At 38.9% G+C, this 25,200-nt stretch overlaps 1 protein-coding gene across 1 annotated transcript in view; it reads right to left on the minus strand.

Moving 5' to 3' along the window:
- The window catches only part of ascc3 (activating signal cointegrator 1 complex subunit 3), a 234,103-nt gene that overhangs the window by 145,702 nt on the left and 63,201 nt on the right, over nucleotides 1–25,200 (minus strand). The window contains exons 9-10 of the mRNA XM_039651238.2: nucleotides 20,276–20,479; nucleotides 19,778–19,918 (exon numbers count right to left, since the gene is read on the minus strand). Of these exons, the coding sequence (XP_039507172.2) occupies nucleotides 19,778–19,918; nucleotides 20,276–20,479 (345 nt within the window). The remainder of the gene's footprint in view (nucleotides 1–19,777; nucleotides 19,919–20,275; nucleotides 20,480–25,200) is intronic.

Genomic DNA, 25,200 nt, shown 5'->3' on the forward strand with positions numbered 1-25,200 from the left:
ACAGTAAAGGGGTGACACTCTACAACATCAAGAGTGCAAAAAATTTACACCCACCCACACACACACATATACAAACACACTTTTATACACACACACCAATAAATTCAGACCACAAAAAATCTGTTTTGAATTTTTAAAAATCACAGTTTCATAGGAGTGTTACGAAACTGGGTGACATTTCTGGCATTAGGTATGTGAACACAAAAAAAAGTTTAGTTCATGATCCGAGCGTGCTAAGTAGTCGTAAAAAAAAATAGTCATGATTTTGGGCTTTGGTCAAAAATGACCCCCATAGGAAATGAATGGGAAATTGACAAAACACAAAAATTCACAATTTTTTATTATTTTTTTTTTTTGTAAAAATTTTTGAATAAGAAATAGTTTTTGAGATGTTTTCATTTATATATTCAAATACACCAAAAAAACAGCTGGGGAATTCACATGCCTCTCCATAGAGAGCTGTACATGCCATCCAATGGTTACACCTTGGTCCTACGATTTTTCTCTATAATGTAACCAGATGCTGCTAATTTTCTTCAAAAAATATATTTTTTGCTGAAGGCCTACACTCTATATTAAACTAAAATACTGCATTAATATTTAAAAAAAATAATATATATATATATATATATATATATATATATATATCCATTGAAAAAATAGACCATAAATATTGCATAAATATGAATAAATTCAATCAAATTGTCTCAAAATACTAAGTTAAAAAGAATAAATATTATAGAACAAAAATAAATTGCATTGGTTTTACTGGGATGGAAGAAGTTTCATTTTTAGGCCTCCGGTCTCTTCTGACCGGGAAGGCCCAGGACGTGACCCATAAAGGAAGACCATCACAGGGTTAAATGTGGTATTTAATTAGAGTGAGTTGAGCAGTCTTATTTTCCTCATTTTTTTGTAATGTCTTTGAACAATATGGGGAACATGAATCGCAATATTTCGCAGAATCGAATCGCAATACTTGCTTGTATCGCAATATATTGAGAATCGCAATGATATTGAATCGTGGCACAAATACTATCGAATTGTCAGATTTTGTGCCAATTCCCACCCCTACTTTCGGCGCATAAATCACAGATTTCCCTGCAAAATATGCGGGGCTTGCATGATTTCATAATCCTCATAAAAAAAGTCACATATATATTAGCAGAAAGTTGAAAAACGTTGCGTTTGCTTCACACGAGAGCCGCCGTTTCCCCCTGTTGCCATGGGAACGTTATGAAGTCACATAATTACGCGACATTGAAAAGCTGTAAAACAGGAGCACACTTTGTTTTTTTATATTTAATTGATTTATTTTGACAGATGTTGTAGCATATCCCTTTTGTAAAGCCACAGAACTTGTTTGACTCATCAATTTGATCATTAAGGTCTGAAATAAAACGGAATATATTATATAATATTGTATATGCTTTCTTATGCTTTCGCATTTTTAAAGAAAACGTGTTTTTAGCTGCAACAATCAGAAAAAAGGACTGAAGATTTCAGTTTCTTTGGTTCCAGAATTTGGTTGGGTGTGTATGAACATCTGTATTTAACGCTCCAGGATTGGATATTGCCCCATCGCTGTGATGGACGGGGATGTTAGGACAAGCAAAAGCATTCGAGCAACAATAGTGACGGAGACGCTGGTGTCACTGCCTGGTTGTGTATGTAATCTGAGGGCTGGGAAACCATTCATTACTGAAAAAAAATGAGCATGTAGACTATTCGCTCTTGTGCTTACTTTAAATTAATTAGCCAAACACACAAGAAATTGAATGACTACCCATACATGTGCCGCCCACATGATGAGCCAGTTTGTGTGACAACTAAATTACACAAATCTCAAAGAAGATTTCCCTCCGATGTCAGCCATCTTCAAAAGGGCAATCATTCAAGACACAAAATATGATTATTTTGACACCATTAACCAACATTTTAGAGAGAAAAAAATTACAACAATGCATAATTAATGGTCTGAGAGCTGTTTACCAACCTGTCTGTGAGTGTTGAAATTCCTATTAAACACTTTCAGTAAAAGCAGTTCATTAAATCCTCTCTCGTTTGCATTTAAATCAATCTGCCCAGCCATTAGAGACTGGCTTCGGAAGGGGAAATGCACGTCTGCCGTTAATTAGACCGCCGCTAATCTAAATGGAAGCGCTGGCAAACAGGTAGCAGAGCTAAAGTGCTCATTTTAATTACAATACAAAGCCAGATGGGTAAAAAAAAAAAACTACTTATTTTACTTCACAGACGGCGACTTTGTTTTCTGCAGCAAACCAAACCCCGAGCGTGTGATAAAGTCAATCTCCTACTGTATGATGGTATCTCTCTACTGACAACCGTTCTGGCCTGGAGATTACATGGATAAAACTAAAATGATAGGGACTGAATTATGACGGATGAAAAACAATCAATTCAAAATAAACTAAAGACTAAAACACAAACAGTGCTGGAATAAAAACATAAAATAAGCAAAAAAGGAAGAGTCGATGAATATGGTTGCTGATACTGATTTAAACAGCAGGTTTTCCCCCATCTTTAAACATCTCTATAAGTCTAATTCAAGATGCAATGCCACATTTAAAAGATTTACTAAAAATATGCCATCTCACACTTTATTTTATCTTTACTCAGTAAATTATTCAATTGCAATGTACATTTCAATTCTTAATATAGATGTGCATTATTGTCAATGTTATGTTGATTCCTTAACTGATTCTTTGACAGTGTCTTTATGATTACTACAAGCAAAACTTAAAATACTGCAAGTAAAAAAACATTTTTCTTCAAATTATACTCGCAATTTTTTACTTGCATTAATTTAAAGGTGATTACAACCCTTTCAAACACAGGCCATAATCAAATTTTTAGAAGAAAAGTTACATATAGCACCTTTAAGTTTTGCTTGTAGTAATGACATATCAAAACCATTTCTTAAATGTAAATATAATATAATATATATATATAATATAATATAGTAATATAATACATTTACATATAATATAAAGCAAATGTCATATAACAGCTATATAATATCTAAAGCTATAATAACCTTGGAGTGAACCAGCGTGGGTTCGCTATCTCTGAGTGTTTGATTGTGGATTGTGTGAAGAATGTTCCAGACCGCTCCTCGTTAGCAGCTCTATCGTCGTGTCTTAATTAGCATAGCGCCTCTGTCGCTCTGTCCTTCTGCTAAACGGCAGATATTCACCTGCTCAGACCTGTGCACACACACACACACACACACACACACACACCGCTCCTGCATGAGGCCTCCTCTCACTGTTCCCATGGCAACCGTCATCAGCGGAGTGGGCGAGCGAGGGGCGAGCGAGGGCTGTTTGCTGGTTGTGATGCTCTCAGTGCAATAATAACACGTGACCCGCATCGACTTCAGCCGTACGAGAGACTCGTCTGCTCCTCTAGTGCTGCTCCAATCGCTTTAGACAGTCAAGAAATATCATTGGCTGATTATTATTTTTATGAATTATTGATGGAAAAAAATGTCATAAATTATATTATATAAGGTACTCGAACGTACATTTATTCATACGCGTTCAATATTTCTCACATTATCCCAGTTTATCCGCTATAGTTTAGGAAATGGTGATAAACAGAGTTATCAAATCTGGTTTTGTCCTTCTGTTGGACTCTCACACATGAATTATGTTGAATATCTGTTCAATTGAACTACACTATTAGATAATACAAGTTTAGCTCAACCAGTGACCAAGCAATGCTTCATCTTGTTCAGTGTGTGTTCAGCAAAACACGTGTCCGAATCATTTCTGGCCCCAGATGTGTGTAAATGTCACTGGTAGTCTCTGAATGAAGAGTTATTGGGTGTAATATGTCTTTATTTTGCTCTCCTCACTTACATAAATTAACTAAAGTGTCTTGCACACACTTAAAATATATATATATATATATATATATATGTGTGCCAGGTTTCACTTATTTCAACAGTTGAACAGCAAGTGTTTCAGGAATGGCACAAAGGTGTGTGTCGCTGTGTGTAGATCAATAATGTGCCTTTGACTTCCTTCATTATATATATTGTGATTATGTTGAGCTGTAAATAAAATACAAACAATCCCAAAATGACCTTCTTGTAATCTCCTCACCGTGTCGTTCACCTCGACAGGCCCATTCGGAGAGGGCTGTCTCACGTGTCAAACACATCACTATTCATGGCCATAGTCACTCCTGCACATTTCTGACACAAACACTGACTTATTCAGTGACTAACCAGGAAAAAACATCAATATTCAAGAATACTAACTTTTACATACATGCTGCTCACATATTATTGTAGCAGTTTGTGCTAAACACTATGGAAGCTTGTTTCCGCCACAGAATAAAAAATAAATTAAGGTAATTGTGACTTTTTATCCTACAATTACACAATTTCAACTTTATATCATGCAATTCTGACTTTTTTCTCACAATTGCGTTTACATATAATTCTGACCTTTTATCTCAGAATTGAGTGATATAAAGTCACAATCGCGAGTTATAAAGTCAGAATTGTGTCATATAGTCGCAATTGTGTTGTAAAGAATTGCATGATATAAAGTCCACTCTAAAAATGATGGGTTGTTTTAACCCAACTTTGGGTCAAATATGGACAAAACCCAAACATTGGGTTAAAAATATAATTAAAAATGCTGGGTTTGTCCATATTTGACCCAAAGTTGGGTTAAAACAACCCAGCAATTCTTATAAAGTCAGAATTGCATGGTATAAAGTCAAAATTGTGTGTTACAAAGTCAGAATTGCATGATATAAAGCCACAATTGTGTGTTATAAAATCAGAATTGCATGAAATAGTCAAAATTGTGTTACAAAGTCAGAATTGCATGACATTAAGTCAAAATTGTGTGTTATAAAGTCAGATTTGCATGATATAAAGCCACAATTGTGTGTTATAAAGTCAGAATTACATGATATAAAGTCAAAATTGTGTTATAAAGTCAGATTTGCATGATATAAAGTCAAAATTGTGTGTTTTAAAGTCAGAATTACATAATATAAAGTCAAAATTGTGTTAAAAAGTCAGATTTGCATGATATAAAGTCAAAATCGTGTTATAAAGTCAGAATTGCATGATATAAAGTCAAAATTGTGTTACAATGTCAGTTTTGCATGATATAAAGTCAAAATTGTGTGTTATAAAGTCAGAATTACATGATATAAAGTCAAAATTGTGTTAAAAAGTCAGTTTTGCATGATATAAAGTTGAAATTGTGTGTTATAAAGTCAGAATTGTGTTATAAAGTCAAAATTGTGTTACAAAGTCAGAATTGCATGATATAAAGTTGAAATTGTGTTACAAAGTCAGTTTTGCATGATACAAAGTTGAAATTGTGTGTTATAAAGTCAGAATTGTGTTATAAAGTCAAAATTGTGTTACAAAGTCAGAATTGCATGATATAAAGTTGAAATTGTGTTATAAAGTCAGATTTGCATGATATAAAGCCGCAATTGTGTGTTATAAAATCAGAATTGCATGAAATAAAGTCAAAATTGTGTGTTATAAAGTCAGAATTGCATGATAGTCAAAATTTTGTTGTTTTATGCGAAAACATAGACCTTTATCTACAGATAAAGTATAATAGTATTAACATTGAATCATCTTGAAGATAGTTTCATCATTGACTGTAACCGAACGCGACGCGCTGTTTGAGTGCTGAATGGAGAATGTCTGACAGCCGCGAGAGGGAAAAGTTTGTGATCTTGAATTTAATGACTTATATATTAATTTCTCTCTTACATAATGGCTTCATAACACTTATAATAGAGTGCACGAAAACGTCATGGTACTTTAGAATGTGTTTGTGCCTTCTGTGGAGCTTAACAATAACATAATAGTATACGCACAATATCGGATTTGGATCGGCCTCGTCTGATCGACACCCGATCCCGCAAAAATGGCTGGATCGGAGTCGATACCGATCCTGAGTATCGGATCGGGACATCCCTAGTTGTGGGCGGGGCTAGCATCCAGGCTAGACAACCCCAATAGAAATGTGACACCCCATTATACTTTATAACGAAATAACCAGCCAGCAATGTGACTAAAGAAAAAATCTATTTATTTCTGCAACCAACAAATCTGCGCACATGTGTAATTTCAATGACTGTGTGTGAATTGTGTACATGTGCGTTTCTACAAAGTTGTTCCCATGTGGATCTGAGTGACATGAGCGCAGATGTCCATCTCCTAAAGTCTGAGTGGACTGCTCGTCAAGCTTTCAGTGCGAGTCCTCCGGTGCGAAAGTAAACCGTTTATCCCAAACGAGTGGTGTGCCTTGGCCAAACCTGATCTCTCCAATTTGTAGAACATGAACCTGCGCTCACATCATAATCAGTGGAGCGCTTTACTCTGCGCCGCACGGGAGACATATCCACCTGCAGTCGCTATAGGTGTGTGTGCCGGCCACAAAACACAGTTGTGTTGAGCGCAGTTAAAGCGTGTTAATGCTCTAGGGAGGAAACAGGTGTCATCACACAAGACACAGAGCTCAACACACATCCTGAAACTGCCACTCGAGTCGTCACCGCATGGGTTTAGACTTGGTTTCTACTTCCCCTTCCTTTATCATTATGTAATTTGAGTTTTCCTAAATCCAATAATTCCTAAACACAGTAGAAGAAAACTAAAGCCTAAACTAAACTTTTGCTTATAATTTACTCGCCCCCGTGTCATCCGAGATGTCCATGTCTTTCTTTCTTCAGTCGAAAAAAATGAAGGTTTTTGATGAAAACATTCCAGGATTTTCTCCATATAATGGACTTCAATGGGGTCCAAACGATTCAAGGTCCAAAAGACAGTTTCAGTGCAAACTGTTCAAATGGCTTTAAACGACACCAGACGATGAATAAGGGTCTTATCAAGCGAAACGATCGCTCATTTAATAAATAAATAACAAAGTTTAAGTTTTATAAGCTCAAATGCTCGCCTTGCTCTGTTCTGTGATGCGCGTTTGTGACTCTCCTGTTCGAACTCGTTCATCAAAATGAACAAATCAATTCGTTCATTTTGTTCGTTGAATCGACCAAATCACAAGATAAGATTTGTTCATTTTGATGAACGAGTTCGAACAGGAGAGTCACGAACGCGCATCACAGAACAGAGCAAGGCGAACATTTGAGCTTATCAAACTTAAACTTTGTTATTTATTTATTAAATGAGCGATCGTTTCGCTTGATAAGACCCTTATTCATCGTCTGGAATCATTTAAAGCCCTTTGAACAGTTTGCACTGAAACCTTGAACCGTTTGGACCCCATTGAAGTCCATTATATGGAGAAAATCCTGGAATGTTTTCATCAAAAACCTTAATTTCTTTTCGACTGAAGAAAGAATGACACGGACATCTTGGATGACATGGGGGCGAGTAAATTATCAGCAAAAGTTTTTTCGAAAGTGAACTACTCCTTTAAGTAAGAAATCAAGTCTATTAATCTTTTGTACTATAAATAACTCTTTTTTGTTAATCCAATAGGCTTTATGCCGTGCGCCACGTGACCAAACCGGAAAACGCGTCTCATCGCATCCGCTTGTCAGAGAAAGTCTTAACGGCCGTAAGAACTGACTACGATATCTATGGATATTTAAGGTAATCAGCTAACCTAACTAGTTCACTTTGTTATTGGCATTTTATTCCTTTTAAATATCTAAACGTTACTGTGAAGAATAAAAAATATAAAACGTTTAAATATCAATCTGCACATGTGAGGGATATTGGTTATGCTAATCTTTGCTCGCTCCTTTTAAGTTATCTTGAGTAAAACCGCAAAAAATGTCATGAAGCACATACAAAAGACCTGAACCGGAAGCGATTCGACCTGTTTTACAGAGAATGCGGAAGTAAGTTGTGCATAAAGCCTATAACAGCATTTACTGAGAGCTCAGAAAATGAGACGCTGACGCTCTGGATTCTGTCCCATTAATACATCATTGGGCCTGTTCACAACTGGTCATTTCATGAGTTTTTACTGATCAGATAGCTTTCTGATTTGTTAAAACGGTTCCTTTTACACATAAATGTCTCTCCGCAAAACAGATTTAAATCCAATATTCAATTCCCACGCAATATGCACATTTGGCGGAGTTCACGTCAGCGAAAGCAGCAGATATGAGCTGCATTTTATTGATCATCAGCTTATTTCAAGATAGGAGACACAGATAACATCACTGGTCTGCGACCCTTTTTTATTTGTGGCAGTTTGCGCGTTGGCGTAGCTCTATAATATCTGGGTATAAGATGACATAGCCTATAACACAATCTCACACTTACTTAATAACATTTTGGAAGGAGTAAAATTTACACATGTGCTCACATGATTGTGAAAAGACACACAATCAGCTATCCGCTTTGGTGTCCACGGGTCTGTCGAAAGCGCAATATAAATGCAGTCCGATCTGAGTGAGAAAACGCCTGAAGTGACCGGGTGTAAACTGGATCAGCACCCACTTCTACATCAGCATCTCTTCAGCCCCTTAAAGTGTGTAAACATTGAGAAACTGGATAGGAAAAGAGTACTGCAAATGTGTCATTCTTTTTGATGTTAAAATATGTATTTTAATTTTTGTTCAACCCAAGCTTAATATGAAAAGACAATTAACAACTTCTGACAATAGCCATTTGTGGACTGATTTTCCTGAAGTGTGTAAACGCCGTGCCACTATTAAAACACTCCTGTGTTAATGTGAGCTTCTCGACCAGAGGCTCCACCACAAATCATAATTACCCGTCACTTTGACAAGCTGGATCCTAAATAATCGGATCTGCTCTGTTTTATCTGTCAGTGAAATATTTGGTTATATATAAACTAGACCTATCTCAGCCTGCACTCTTGGATCTTGTCCACCAAATTTAAACAATATCCCATGAAATACTCTCGACTTGACTAGGAATCTCATTTCTCTGCTCAAACACTCACACGGGACGAACTGAAAAACGTTATATGGTAATCACCAATTTGGTCAAAATGTTGTATGTGTTGGTTTTTAACAGAATTTCCATAAAGCAAGTTAAGTTTCTGCTGGGGATCTACTCACATCTCCAGGGCTTAGAAGAATCAATAGAATAAATATAATTCACTTCACTGATTAGCTTAAATTAGCATATTACTTTACTCCCACAACCGTCTGGGTGGGCTTAGACTTGATTCCTCTGTACTTTGGCCGATTATTTTGCAAATAATAATAAAAAAAAAATCTATAATTTTAGTTACCATTACAGCATCCCTTTCTAAATAATTGACTATACTTATGGCCAAAGTTATTTTGATTGCTATATAATTGAATTACCATCGTATAACCTACGGCCCCTTGTTTAAATCTCAGCAGCGCCTCAGACAGCACAAATGTAGTCCTCAATCAGGTTATTTGAACAGCTGTGTGTTCTCTGTATTAGGCTTTTACTGTACGGTGGTTACTATAGCAACAAGGAAATAAGAAGCCAGACATAGTGCTATGATCCAAGCAGCAGAAAATGACAAGCTCTCTAAGAGAAGCACTGGGAGGGGGGGGGTGATGTTGGGGTAGGTGTGTGTGTGTTGGGTAGGTTTAGGGGTCGGGTGTGTGTGTGTACTGGAGTGATCTCATTGGATGCATGTGTTTATTGGGTTACTATGTATATTGGGGTTGAGGTAGCCATGCATACATTGGGAGATATTTTTGGCTAAATATACTTTAGGGATTAGGGACGGTCACGGTAAGATTCACCGATTCGCATCAGTGCATCGGCATAAAAGCTAATGATGCGATGTATCGATTTAAATACGTGTGCATCGGATACAAGTTGGCATCTGAATCGCGATGCATCGTTTCTAACATCTGCATTGGTAAAAAACTATGTATTCATATTAGGGCTGTCAGTTACGCACGTTATTAACGGCGTTAAGGCAAACCAATTTTGATGGCGTAATTTTTTTTTATCGCGCGATTAAGGGTCTTTTTGTCCTAGCAAACTTTGTAGTTTTTTTTCACATGCTTTTGCAACAGGACGCGCGCAATGAAACCCGTTCATTTCAATGGCTTGCGCCGCGCGAGGACGTTTTGTTGCTTCGTCGACCAAAGCGCAAGCGGAGACCGGAAACAAAACAACAGGCACAGGGCTTGGAGTCGCCAAATAGTTTGTTAACGTTAGGTTTTGACGAGCGCGAGAAGCCAAAATGGATGCCAATAGGGCATTTCAGAATGTTTGTAAACAATAGGCACCGCGATACTTCCGGGTGGCAGAACGCGAGCGGCTTCCATTGACTAACTGAAGAGATCCAGTCGGCAACTGAACAGTTACACAGTTAAAATCATTGTTGTTGATCAAAGTTGAATCTATGGCGAAAATATGTTGTGTTTGGGGTTGCGCCACCAGATATACAGCAAAAGGTGTAGGTTTTTTTTATCGATTTCCTTCCGAAAAAAGTAAATCTATCCAGCAGAACCTGTGGGTGAGGAGGTTAAAGCGAGTGGTAGTCGTCAAAAGTGCATGTCGTCTTCTAATTATGAGCCTGAGCCCGATTTAAACCCAACCATTTTAATACGTGGGTCGTCATATAACTGACGTTCTCAACTAACTTAGTTATTTCTATTACTTTCTATGTTACTTTCTTTTGAGCGGTAAGTAAATGCTTCTTCATCGTAAATGCTTCTGATTGGCCAATGCGTTCAATAAATCAACACATATGTCTGTGATTGGCTACATCGCTCATCGCTGCAGTCACGTTATAAAAAGAAACTCTGCCATGTAAGTCATTTCTATTTTGTTTTAGTTGTTCTTGTTGCTTTTCTGCAACAGATGAATACAAATGTATTAGTTTTTATTTGTTTTATTCATAGATATTTCTAGTTTGCCGGAGTCCCGCGAATCGTTTTATTCTCCTGCAATCCGCACACACAGAGTGCATTACTGCCCGCACTCGGCCATCAGATCTAGTCCCGCGCCGCGGTCTAGTGCGTTGGGAATGCACGTCTCTAGAACAAAGAATCTAAGCTTTAATGATTATGTTAACTATGTCTGAATTTCCACCACGTCTGTTCTTGAATCAACTGTTGAAATGTAGATTAGGCTTCTGCCGGCGGTGTGTCTCCCTCCATGCAATTTACTAGTGTTGCCATAGGGACGCTTCGGCTTTTGCCACCCGGAAGAACGTCTATTATTGTTGTGACGTCATGGTGAATTGTCGTATATGATTCTGAATGGAAATTTTACTTTTAAAAGTTGCCAAATTCCACTGACAAGACCAAAGTGATCTGTGTGTTTAGTCGTAGTGAAGCAAGCAGGTCCACTTTTCCAAGTTGATAAGAGCATTAAATTGAGAAGAAAAAAAAAATAATGGGACAAAAAGAAATCAAGAGACATTTAGAACCGATTAAAATGTGCGATTAATCGCGAGTTAACTATGACATTAATGTGATTAATCGCGATTAAATATTTTAATCGTTTGACAGCACTAGTTCATATATAATTATTAGTAGATGCGCAATACTTTTACTGTTTAGAAAGCTATCAATCATTTGTGACCAATATTTTATTATGAAACTGCTGCGTTCACACCGAACGCAAATAGAGCGTCTGGAGCGAGTGATTTCCATGTTAACAGACGCGTTGACGCGGGTTTGGAGATCCTGCGGCATGAGATACGTTTAACGCAGTGCGATTTCGCCTCATTCGCGCGTCCAGTTCCACTAGATTGATGTCTCCTTTCTGAACTGTTGCTCACGCGCGTTCTCCCATCGCGACTGCTGACGCCGCTACGTGAATATGACGGATAGCAACACTACGGAGTGTGAGGCGTGTCCTGAGAGTCGCAACCTTTAAACCTTAAAGTAGGACATTAAGTTTATTAAGATCTGGTTTACGGAAGCCTGTGACTGCCAATAATAGTTTTTCATAGATATATATATTTTTACGCCTGAATACAGTTATGAAAGACCTTTTTATTAATTTGTTTATTTTTTATGTTAAAACAGCACCTGCTTGTATTTATTTATTTATTTATTTTGGTTTTGTGAAAAAAATATAAAAGAACCAAGCAATAAAAGTCAGATTGCACTTAAAGGGGACATATCATGCAAAATCCACTTTTTTAGCCCTTAAATGCATTTTGTTGTATATTTGGAGTGTTTATAAGTACAGAAAAGATGAAATTATTCTCTTCAGGTGTTTCGTTTATATCTTTATATTCTGTTTTGGTCATATTTTTCAACCTGTTCCGATCTTTCTGTTCTCTATGACGTTTTTTGAGCTACAACGTCACAGTATTTGAAGCAAGAACTGACAAATAAGGACATTGACTACCGGCCCAACAGTTCCAGCAATCCGCCATTATTATTTCTCGCTCTGATTTTGTAGTCCGAGCTCAATGATGCAGAAGTTACGAGAGGGCAAGTCAAAATGTTCGTTTGTTGGATGTACGTTAGTGACCTGAAACACTTCAAGGATTCCCACTTCAACAACCTCCGCCAGTATAAAGAAGGGTTTGCCGATCGACTTCGTCTGAATAATTATTAACACAGATTGTTTGTGGTAAGATTAGACCGTAGTCATTTATCTTGACAGTGTGCTTGTTTTAACAAGAGAAATAGTCGACTTTCACTAATAACACAACATAGTTAACTTAACTCACATACCCCTGCATCCACATGAAGACGTTGTTCTGCAGGTTTGTCGTCGTCTTTATCAACTCGCTCGCTCTGGCTCGAATATGTAAGGCTTGACGGACGAGTCTTCCGTTGTTGACATTTTGTTACCGAGTGACTAAAAATGTTCTTTGAAGGTATCGTATATAATCGAATTTCTCTAATCAAACTACAATAATGGCCGAACGTGGGGAGTTGAACCGACCGTGAACTGGAGAGCGGGCGGGGTGTGATGCATCTCCTTTTTATTTAAAGGGGCCGCTTTGAAACGGGTCGTTCACAGACGCACATCAGAAAAGGGGTTTGTGGAGCTTTAATAATGAGCAATTTAGACCCAAGCTTTGCAGTTATGCTTTATATAGACCACAACGGTATGATTTATAAATAAAAATGAATGATTTAAAAGCATGATATGTACCCTTTAAGCTACTTTATGATTTGCTGTATGTCAGGATAAAAGAAATACGTTTACTAACTATACCATATTGAATTGCATAGCATCATATTTTTATCAACGTCGTATATTACATTGAATTAGGGATGGACAACGATTAATCGTTGCCCATCCCTACATTGAATCGCATCGTCTTGGACTGGATCGCACGGCATCGTCCGAGTAGTGAATCGCGTGGCATCGGTAGCTGCTTATATGTATCTTTCATGTATCGTATCGTTGGCTATGCATTGAGTTGCGTATCGCACCTGAACTAGATGCACATCCCTACTGTAGATGTTGGGCTAGATGTGTGTGTCCGCACTGAAGTGATCTCGTTTGATGCATGTGTGTATTGGTGGGTTGGTATATCAGGGTAAAGCTAGCTATGCATATATTGGGTGATGTCAGGCTGCATATACTGTAGATGTGTGTGTCCGCACTGTTGGATGCATTGTATTGGCAGATGATAGGATTGGTATATGTATATTGGGGTAGTGGTAGCCATGCATATATTTTATATTAGGCTACATATAGATTGGGGTTGGGGTATCTGAATGGATGAAAGAGAGAAAGGAGAAAAAGAGACGTTCACCATGATTAAAGGAAAGGCACACTAAATAATAAAATGGTTAGGTTGTGACCTGCTGTTAACTCTGAGCAGTGCTGGAAGAAACGGCTCTGATGTTAACCACCAATCAATATCTAATGACCACCTCGAGAGCCTCCAGAAAACACACCACACACCACCTTATGTTTCCATGTCCTTTTGAGCAATTAACGGCTAAAACACAGTGTGCAGTGACAAAAAGCAGGCCTGCACAATGACACCACGAGCCGGTAACGACCACTTGTTTTTCCTGTCTCAGCGTCTCCCAGACACCTCAGAGACATCTCCAACGCTGCAAAAACAGGCGAGATACTTGATATTCTCCCAGCTAACCACTGCGGAGATGGTCATTTTTTAAAGAACTGTCTAAAAGACACAGGGCTGGGGGGGCAGTAATGCACTGCGTTCAGCCGGAGAGCAGGTGCGATGATGCCTTATTATTCCTCAGCACGTCTCCTCGCTTCATATCTCTCCATTTCTGCTGTTTGGGAAGTACAGCAAGGACGCTCGATTGACGAGCTTCCTTTGGGGAAAAAGCAAAGATCATTTCCCTTTATACAGGCATTGATATTACACTCCTCACACCACTTGACCCATGACTTCTACAATCCTCTAAATCTATTCTTCATCTCCTCACTCTTGTTTTAACTAGTAAATGCTCTTAGACGTCTCCGTACATCCATTAATGCATGAATCTACAGGGAAGGGAATGCGAGCGACAGAAAAAAAAAACATGGTTATGGAAGGAAGCCACAACTAATTTGTGGGGTTTTTAAACGTGCATGTTGCCCTCAAACCGTATTCACAACCGTATATAGCCCTTAATCCTGCAAATGTGGGCACAGAGGACTCAGGTGTGATCCTGTCTTTGATCCTGTCTTTGATAAAGTTTTGTCTATCCATTTATGGTGTTTATATTTATTTTGGAGGTATTTTTGAATTTATTTACTTCAAAAAGTACCATATTTTCTATGTAAATTATGTTTATTTTTATTAACTACATTAAAATATCATTCCAATAAGTTCTTAGAGCTAAAACCTAAAGATGAAGTGACTTTGCTGTCTTATTTTGGCTTGTTTTAGAATGCTCTAAATTACAGTTTTTCCCATTCATTTCTATGGGTGGCCATTTTTGACCCAAATACAAGATTAAGGAGTTTTTTTTTTTTTTTTACCCACTAAACATTGTAGAATTGAGTAAAAAAAATGTGTGTGTTCAAGAGGCAAACTAAGGAAAAGTAGCCCACCGCTCAGATCAAGGGAAGTATTTTTTATTTTTTTTTAAAAAATCAAAACTATTTTGCCCACATTTGTCCAGAATACAGTTTTAGGGATAAACAACTGTTGTGAAGATCTTCATTCAGCCAGCAGATGTCAAGAGGACTTAGTTTTAACAACTCTCCCTGATATGAGGAACATGCTCTCTTTATGCAATTAAAAAACCCCTGGATGTTTCCTTCCTGGAAGAGTGAGTTTGGGCAGAGAGAAAAATGTGATGATGGCACAAAAACGTGCAACTAAACTTACAGCAAAAAATGCCAGGAGATGTGTGCTTTAACACCATTATAAGAACATCCACAGTTCACCCAAAATGAAAAGAGGACCTATATGCCTCTTCTTACAAGATATATTGTAATATAATAATGTAATATAAGTCTAAGGTGTCCCCAGAGTGTGTATGTGAAGTTTCTTCACTTTGCATCATCATGAAAGTTTATTATCTGCATACTAGAGCCCGACCGATAAAGGATTCTGAAGGCCGAATTTTTGGTTTTAAAATCCGATATTCCGATACATCGGCCGATATTTTTTATTTTATTTTTTTCAGGAACACACTTCAAAAGATTAACAGATTTCCCTAACATTAGCTATTTGCAGTTATGCATGAGTTTTAATTAAAATAATACGATAATGCATTTTAAAAAGAAACTTGATTAAAAAATTAAAAACCTTAATTTCTTCATTTCCAACTGGTAAAATCACCAAACTTTTATTTTGACGGAAAAAACTGCAACAAACAAGGAAAACAATTTGATTTGTTCCAATTTGATAATCACACTAATCCATAGCACCAGTGTTTAAAAGCAAAGTATTACATAACTCCTCAATAAATGTAGATCATCAGTGTGACGTCCTTAGGAGTGTGTATCTGCTCATATTCTGTGTCCTTCACTGCTCGTCACGAACACACACTTCCGTCCTGAAACCGCTGGCCTGGAACTGCCGCATTGCAAACGAGTCTCAATTGTACAATAATATTGATCAGTGAGACATAACAAGCGCTTTATAAGAGCATGGCCTCATGGAGTCCATCTAGCAGGATTGGCTGAACACCTCTTCAGAGCAATGTGTAATTTGTTATAGGACAATAATATGGAGGTTTGGAGATGATTATGAATTTGGATTATGGAGAGACAAGCAGTCTGGTCATTAAATATGTGCAATGAAATCACTGTCAAATGTGAAGGGTTCGCAGATTGACAACTGTGTTAGAATCTTTATTTAACATTCAGCTGGAGTCTAAACTATTTAAGTGACCATTTTAGGCGTATTACAGGCTCATTCCAGCCGGAGTAAGCATCTGGATCATGGACACAATGGTGAGAGGTCCTACTATGAGTCTTGATTTTGTTTTTGGGATCTTCTAGAATAGGTATTCATGCTTGAACGTATATTCTCCATTGTTGCGGCTCCTCTCTTCCCAGTCTGTCAGTAACTCTCTGATTAGTTCCTGTCTCTATGAAGCCCCTCCTTCTGAAAAGCACACTTCCCTCTGATTGGTCCAATGGAGCAGTGTGTTGTGATTGGTCAACCGCTTCGAGTGTGTTTGGGAAATGTCACGCCCCTTTCCATAACCACCAGTTTCAACACACTACTGACTAACTCAACCAGGCCCCGCCCCTTTATTCTGCATTGCCTTGGGCAGTAATTATTGAAATATTAGAATATTGTGACGTCTTCGTTCCCTGAATAAAACTCAAGACTACAATGGAGGCGTTCAAAAACAGTGCTTACTAATATATAGACTAAATCGTTTTGGAGTGACTTTGTGCAATGTAACCATGCTCAAAGCGCAACATTACACCCCGAAGAATAAACATAAAAGGACACGTTTAACACGACTCGCGATCCTGCTAACACTTGAGATCTTTAAAGGGGGCACATAATGCCATTTACACACAAGTTAATTTGATTCTTTAGGGTCTAAATGAAAAGTTTGTAATATACTTTAATTAAATATTCTCATTAGTATTGTAAGAAAACACTCATTTTACCTGGTCAAACACAGCTCTGTTTTCAGCACGCCGTTTCAGTGCATGTGGCTTTAAATGATAATGAGCTTCGCTGACTCCGCCCCTCTGTTCTGTGGGCGTTTCGACACAACGCTCGTGGAGTGTTGCCTTGACAACACTTGAGGGACATTTTGGAGAGAGAATGGCAGTGGGAGTCTCTGAGGACACATCTGTGTAACCGTATCAGTTTGATCCGGAACAAGATGGCGGCCGCAAAGAAGTTCGACAGTTAAGACTCGAACAGGACGTTTCTGAATGGTTGGTTAATGTAACGTCACTTTGATCTATCTTTATTTACTGGCAGGGTAGAGTAACTTAGTGAGATGTACGAACGCTATGTGTTTACTGATGTATACATACTCAGTTTGCAATAACACAATAACCATAACGCGTTGTTCACTATAAACGTGGGATTATGAATTATATTGAGAATGTCGTACATTGAAAACATGCCGTAATGTACCCTGAGTGTAAACCTTAGCGCATTCATCGTGAAGTGTGCAAGCGATTTGCGATGATTAATATAAAGATAAATAAAACACTCACTTCTTCTGGAGGTGCAGCGGGGACACGTATCTTTTTTTCTGCTGAGAAATGATTAGCGCAAACATGAACTCATTGACGCTGATCATGGGAAAAACAAAATTCAGCCACTGCGTGTTCAGCGGTTCAGATTTAGGAAGATCAAAATGACTGTGTTCGTTATTACACCCACGAACAGAACAACACAATCTCTTACGGTACGTTCACACCGGACGCAAATAGTGCGTCAGGTGCGAATGGTTTCAATGTTAAGTCAATACAAAGACGCGTTACGCGCGTAAAAATTCCTGCGGTGCGAATGAGGCGTGGAGCGCAGCGCGGAAGACGTGAATACGCCTCAAGTTCGCGCGAATGGTGCGAATTGAGCGTCTGGCACGTTAAGCGCGTTACGCACGAATGATTTAGTTAGTGACATTTGTGCATTCACGCGTTTGACGTGAATTCGCGTCTGCCGCCCGAGTTGAAAAATCTGAACTTTGCGTGAATTCGCGCCGCGTTAACCAATCAGGAGCCTAGCTGCTTGCTCACGTGGTGAAGTGTCTGGATCAGCCTTTCTCAAACTTTTTTCAGTCAGGGCACCTTTCAAAAGTGCATAAAATTTTAAGGCACCCCAGTGTAAAATATAATTTAAAAACACTGCATAACCCAAATTTAAATGCAAATGTCTTGTTTAGTTAGACAGAACAGTAATGAACATAGCATAATATGAACTGTAAATAACAATAATAATAAAAACTTTATAGCACCTTTAAAAACACAGGTTTGGAAAGTAATTCACAAAATAATTAATCAGAGACACAAATGCCATAAAACCGTAAGAGGTGGACCGCCCAATACAAGAACCCAATAACAAATTCAGACCAGGAGAACTCAAATGAAGTGCAGGATGCAGTTAAAATAAAATAAAAATCCCCGGCTCTTGTGGGGATTTTCTTTTCAAAAAACGATCCATAATGCTGTAACTAAAGTGGCCTAAATTCACGTTTATTTTTACGTTTCTGTCAGTCTGAGGTGTTGCTATAACGCATTGCTATGGATTGCGTCACTTGCGTCAAGTTGTGTGTGTCTTGCTTCGGTCTTGTGAGACAGATTTTTTTATGATTAATTTTATATATTTATCTAAAATGGATTTACAATTTTATTAATATGTTCATATGTTTAAAAAGAAGAATGTAAATAAAAATATATTTATATATGAAATGTCAGCTGTTTTTTTTCTGGGGGGGGGGGGGGGGGGGATTCACATTTTTTTTTAGCCTACGTAATTTTTTGGCGGCACCCCTGACACAGCTAGGGGGCACCCCAGTGTGCCGCGGCACCCACTTTGAGAAAGGCTGGTCTGGATGCTTCAATAAATTATTTTGTAATACGACTAAATGCATGTTGGGATTATGCACAACAAAGCAAATATTTTATCACTTAAAACATTATTTCTATATACGAGACATGTTCATTTTGTATTGAATGTTATTCACTCCATATCTAGATTATATGAAATGGTGAAACTCGCCAAACGGTTCACCTCCAGTGGACACAAATATACGGCGACGATGATCCACACGCCGCTGTTCTGCACGGAGTGGTGACTCTCTCTATGAATACTCGCTCGACATAAAAACAATGGCCGCCAATGGATTTCGATTCTGACGAGCGTAAATTTCGCTTCAAACTTTTGTTTTTACGCGCGCCAGTTTCACTCATGACGCGCAAATTAACACAAAGTGGTCAACTGTCAAACTAGACGCGTCAGGCGCGAATTTGACGCACGATTCGCGTCCGGTGTGAACATAGCATTAGACACAATTCTGCTCCAGCGTATCAACAATGGCGGACTATGACGACAGCTCGCTCAGGGCGGGGATGTGTTGAAACGCTGCTGTCAATCAACAATCGTGGGCGGGGCGTCCGATCTAGTCGAACGGCTCGATTTGAGGCAGAGGAAAACATATGAGGAGATCCAAACAAAAACACTTGATGGACTTTTATCATTATATGATGGTTGTGTACAGGCACCGCCAACACACATTTCAGTACAAGTGCATGAGCCCTTTAACACCAACATTACACCATCCTCCCCATCTTTACACCAGGCTTTTCTCAGGAAATGGCATCATGATGTATGACCATCAGACAACAGATGAAGCCACTGATGAGTTGGGGTTGGGATTAGCCAACTACAAGTCTAGTGAAGCGAACACCAGACAACGTCCAATTTCATTCACAGCCCTTGGTGTGTGTTACCTGAGTGCGGAGGATTTCTCCTTTGGTCAGCTGCATGTCTCCCGTCAGCTCTTTGACAGCGATTCCCAGAGGCTCCAAACGCTTACTGAAGTAATTAGTCATCTCAGCAGCCAGGGCCTTCATAGGAGCAACGTATACAATCTATAGACAGAGACAGGACAAGCTCGTGATAAACGAGAAAACACCAGAGTACCAGGCAACCAGTACAAATAACAATTTACAAAGAAATATGAAGCTGGCTGCGTGAAGTAAGAGTTTAATGGTGATGTATGAAGACTGTCTATCATCGTTGAAGCTGACATGCGCGCGCTTCACGAGACAATGCATCCGTTTACATCTCCAAGCTGTGGTGAAACTTCTTGACACATATTTAATGCTCGAGTCTTGACATAAACCAAACAAACGCACCCAATCAGGCAGTGCAGAACGTGACGCTGGAGCGGAAATGAGTTATTGGCTGCCAGAAAGCCAATGTAGTGTCTGTGAGTGTGTGTTTACCTTAAACTGGTCCTTGCGGATGACTCCCCCGGGCTGCAGGTGCTGGCGGATCTCGTGGAGGACGGTGAGCATGGCGATGTTGGTTTTGCCGGCGCCGGTGGGCGCGCAGATGAGCAGGTTTTCATTGGTGTTGTAAGCGGTCTCGAACACTATAGACTGGATTCTGTTCAACTTCTTCATGCCCTTGAACACCAACTGGCCAATCTGCAAACACACAAGAAAAATGTCAATCATCCGTAGGGGTGTATCGATACCCTCACGTCACGATACGCTAATATTGCGAAACTGCAAGAAAAAAGGTTAACAAATGTACTGTTGATTCAAATGCTGATATAAGTTGATATTACATTGTGTGTGTAAATGAATAGTCTTGGACTTGGACAATAGAGACTCCAGAATAACAATATTCATGATTCTGAAGCTGAAAACACTGAATTATTGTAGACTAATATGCTTGTACTGTCTCTGAGGAGATATATTTAAAATAACGTCGGACCACTTTATACTGGTAACGTCAAACATTTGGCATTATCAGGACACACTAATATCCCCCATTGTATATTATATCCAACATAGTAGTACAATGTGGTACAAACACTGTTTTCTCACACAGTAAGGCATAAATATAAAAAATAAAAAAAGTTTGGTTCCGGTTGTTTGTCAATTGAGGTCATGGGTCGGTAGGAGATTTTTTTTTTCCCTCAGTGGCAGTAAGAAACATTGGATACTAAGATACTAGATACTAGGCTACTTATATAAACATAACACTAAACCGCCAATAGGTGGAGGCAGGCGGCCGTATTAATGAGTGAGTCATTGATTCAAACGATTCGTTTAAACGGTTGATTCATTCAAGAGACAGATGTTAATGAATGGGTCATTGAATCTTTGACCCGAACGGCTGAATCATTCAGTAATGAAAACAGTTCCTGTGAGATTCGCCGTGGTTCTGTTGTGATTTTTGTTTGGACCTATTTTCTCTGCTAAAAACAGAACAAAAACAGCCAATATTGCATCTAAAATGTAAGTGACTAAAATTGTATTGTTGTAGGAAATCAATGTCACATTTCCAATCGTGATGAGGCTAATCAGGCTACTTGTCCGTTCGGGCAAGTAAAATTGTCTTTTACTTGTCCTTCAAAATTCCAGTTGTCCCGGAAAAGCGGACCGGGCTCTGGAGATACGAAGTGCGGCAGGTTGGAGTGTTACACTTTAACATATCATGTGGTGTGTGCGTGCCTAATGCATGCATTTGTATGTGTGCGTATATGAATAAAAGTGTCCTAAATGACGAAAAACAAAGACTTGTGTATGTGTTATAGTTCAGTTTGACGAACGATGTGTGAAATAGTTCGCTTCAACGTTTTTTTTATTTGTGTATTTATTTAATTTTTATTATTTCTTCCAAAAAGCTCATAAAATAAATTTGGGTCGCACATAATTGGACAGGGTCGGTCAGAAATTTCGTTTTGTTTATGCCTAATTTTAATTTTGGGTGAACTACACACAATACACATTGTTGCGTTTTGTATGGTGATATAATGCGCAGGATATATTGTTACAGCCCTAATAATCCGTTGACAACAAGATCTTGGTATTGAGATTTTGAAAACACCAAGTACCTGTTTAATGTAGCGTGCAAGAGGTTGACGACGGTGAGTGTGTGTGTGGCAGATGTGGTGTGATGGAGACACATGGTCAGAGTGCCAGGGCACCAGGAGCCATAACTTAATGAAGCCACTTTAATGCACAGCTAATGAGCAACTCCGGTCTCCAACGAGGCGGTCTTCAGTGACTTCACCTAAACTAATCAATCACCGAACATCAGAGTCAGAGAATACTGAACATGAAGCAGTGCTGATAGAAAATGAGATACTTCACGGATGCAGTCTGGTCAAGTGCTAATTATTATTATATTATTATTATTACTATAGCTCAAACATTAAAACCTTGCAAAGGGCCACCAGGACAACGGAGGGGGGAAATCTCAGAGCAGTGTCAGGAGCTGTCAATCAATCTGCCCACTCTGTCCAGCTCTGCAGTGACATCACACTGGGTTTGACAGCCATCAATCTCTCAAGAATTATGATGAGGTCTCTAGCACTACTGCCGAGTACGGTTATTTTCACTACCACCATCGTTAAAGGTGCATTGTGTAATATTTAGGAGGATCTGTTGACACAAATGCAATATCATAATGTCATATTCATTATGTAAGGTCTTTATACACCACTGAAAACGTAGTTATGTATGTTGGTATTACCAGAATGAGCCATTTCTATCTACACACACCACGGGTCACCGATATTTTTTTTCCTAGGATGGTAGGGGAAGGTACCGCCTTTTTCGCCTCTGATTGGCTAGAAGGGCTCTCCTCCGATTGGTTATTTGATTTGGGTTAGTGTGTGTGTGTTTGATGGGTAGGTTTAGAGGTTGCGTGCGTGTGTGTAAATATGTAACTTCTCATCTGAAAAGATGACGTTTCACAACCAAATCAAATAACCAATCGGAGGAGAGCCCTTCTAGCCAATCAGAGGCGAAAAAGGCGGTACCTTCCTTTTCCATCCTGGGAAAAAAATATTGCTCCCCTTACATTGAAATGTTTCTACAGTGGCCCTAAAAGGACAAATGCATTTCATCACTATGTTGTTCTTCGTGCAAACTAGCTAGCTAAAGTGAGCGAATAAAGCACTGACACAATGATGAACAATATTTCGCAATAACATCGTTTTACTGAATAATTAAGTAAACCTCACTTGGTAAAGAAACCTCATTGCTAAACTGGCTCCTCTCTGCTGTCTCAGACGACGACATCACTTCCTGTCGGCCACCGTAACTTCTGTAGGGTGCAGTTCACAACCTCACCACTAGATGCTTCTAAAATTACACAGTGCACCTTTAAATAAACCAACTATTTAAAATGCTATATACATGAATGTGACGTATCTTTACTGCTGGTGCAAACATCACATGACCGGCTGAACCGCTGTTTGCTCATTTGTGTCGTGTGTTTATTGTATTATTGAGAGGAAAGCGTGCAGCACATATTCATCTAAACGTCATCAGCGTGGGCGGCGTCTGCATGTTCAGGGTATAAGACTTCTGTAGGGTGCAATTCACAACCTCACCACTAGATGCCTCTAAAATTACACAGTGCACCGTTAAAGTAGAGCAGAAAGACTTCATTCAATCAAAAATGGGACAGGAATATGCAAAAATCTAATCAAAGCACATCGAGTAAAACAAATCTAGAAACGTCTCTGCATCCCTCATTCATGCATCTGTGTCTTGGATCAGGGGATCAGGATTCATTAACAATGCTATCGGTCTCTCTATTACCGTTCTGCTCTGGCACGCTTTAAATTAAAAGAAAAACAATTAGGCTGAGAGAGTTATTATGGGGCTCTGATCTGATTTAAAATCAGGACTGAAAAGCCAAATGGAAGGGATTATTAATAGCCGAAAGACGCTTCGAAGCACAGCAGTGACGATGTGACTGCACTAGGCCGCTTGATAGGTGGACAGAAAAGCGGTGGAATGCTTTGCAGTGGTAACCTTCATTACATCAGTTACCTACACCTGTATCTATGAAGTCTACAACAATAAAATGTGTTTAAAAGCATTTTAAAATGAGTAATGCAAAAGATCAGTATGCATTTCAGATTCATCCATGCCTGCATTTCATTTTTGTTTGTTTGTTTGTTGATTTGTTGGTTGGTTGATTGATTTTGCAATGTTTAATGATGATTTTACAACTACGCGTTCTTGTAGAGTATAGAATATGAATAGAATGCACAAATCAGCCAATTACAAGTTTCCATTTCAGTTCCTGCCTTAAAAGGTAGACAGGCAAGGCGGCTCACACTAGGTTTGTAACGGAGATCAACTTCATCAGCTTTAATGGCCCAATTGAAGCCAATTACAAAAAAAGCTTCCAGAAAGCTGTTAGCGCTTCATTGGAGGCTGGTGTTTCCATATAACATCACCTTCAGCCGAAAAACACGTGACAAGGCGCATCAGCCTCAGCTGGTCCGACCCATTATATTCCCAGGGTTGGTCTTCGGAGGACTAACTTATAAATATTCATAGGTAATTAGAAAGCTCTCCTCCTATCCGACTGAACGGTTGTATCACCACGGTAACCAAACGCTTGTTTTAAGAGCCCCCTTCATTTTGATTTATCAGCTTTGTCTGTCGCCGCACACCTTAAACATGCAAATGAATGCAAATGTATGCGTGCCCCAACATTCACCTCGAAGTAACGCGCACATGTAGCAAATATGGAGTCGTCATTACTTAATGATCTCGGAAAATGTCTCGCATTTGGTTGTTTCTCTTTGAAGCGCACTCAGCGTAGTGATGAATGCTCGTCAAACTACATGAAATTGTGATTTGGGTCAGGGTGGTCCCCCATGTGCTATTTTACACTCTGCAGGGTAATGTAGCCCTGAGGTAATCCATCAGTAAACTCATGCGCTGTACAACACCTTTTAAAACATGTCGGGCAAACCCGCAGTCGGCTGTACGTCAAAAGGGGGTTTTTAATCTCTCTTTACTGGCTGTAGAAATAGCGGCAGTAAACGGGAGTTTTCATCACAATGTGTGAGTGGACTGATTGCCACAGTGGCGGCTCATTCCAGCTCGTTGAGTTTCAGGCTCGGGGGTAAATCTAACACCATCAGACCAGGCGCCCATTCAAAACTTCAAGTGGCTGAAATCATTTGCGCCTGAAAGCACAATCTCGGCTTTATTCCACTCTGTCTTAAGACTTAAAAAGCCCTTTTTTTGCCAAACATTTATCTTTTTTTATATGGTACACTGATGATTCATACTCAAAAACACCAAGATGGTGTTTTAAGCCAGTAAAAAGGGTCAATTTTGAATTATGTAAAGTTCACGCATGTGTCCCATATCCGGCTCTGACT

The sequence above is a fragment of the Pimephales promelas genome, chromosome 12, assembly GCF_988280905.1.
Source record: "Pimephales promelas chromosome 12, fPimPro1.hap1.1, whole genome shotgun sequence".
Classification (NCBI taxonomy): domain Eukaryota; kingdom Metazoa; phylum Chordata; class Actinopteri; order Cypriniformes; family Leuciscidae; genus Pimephales; species Pimephales promelas.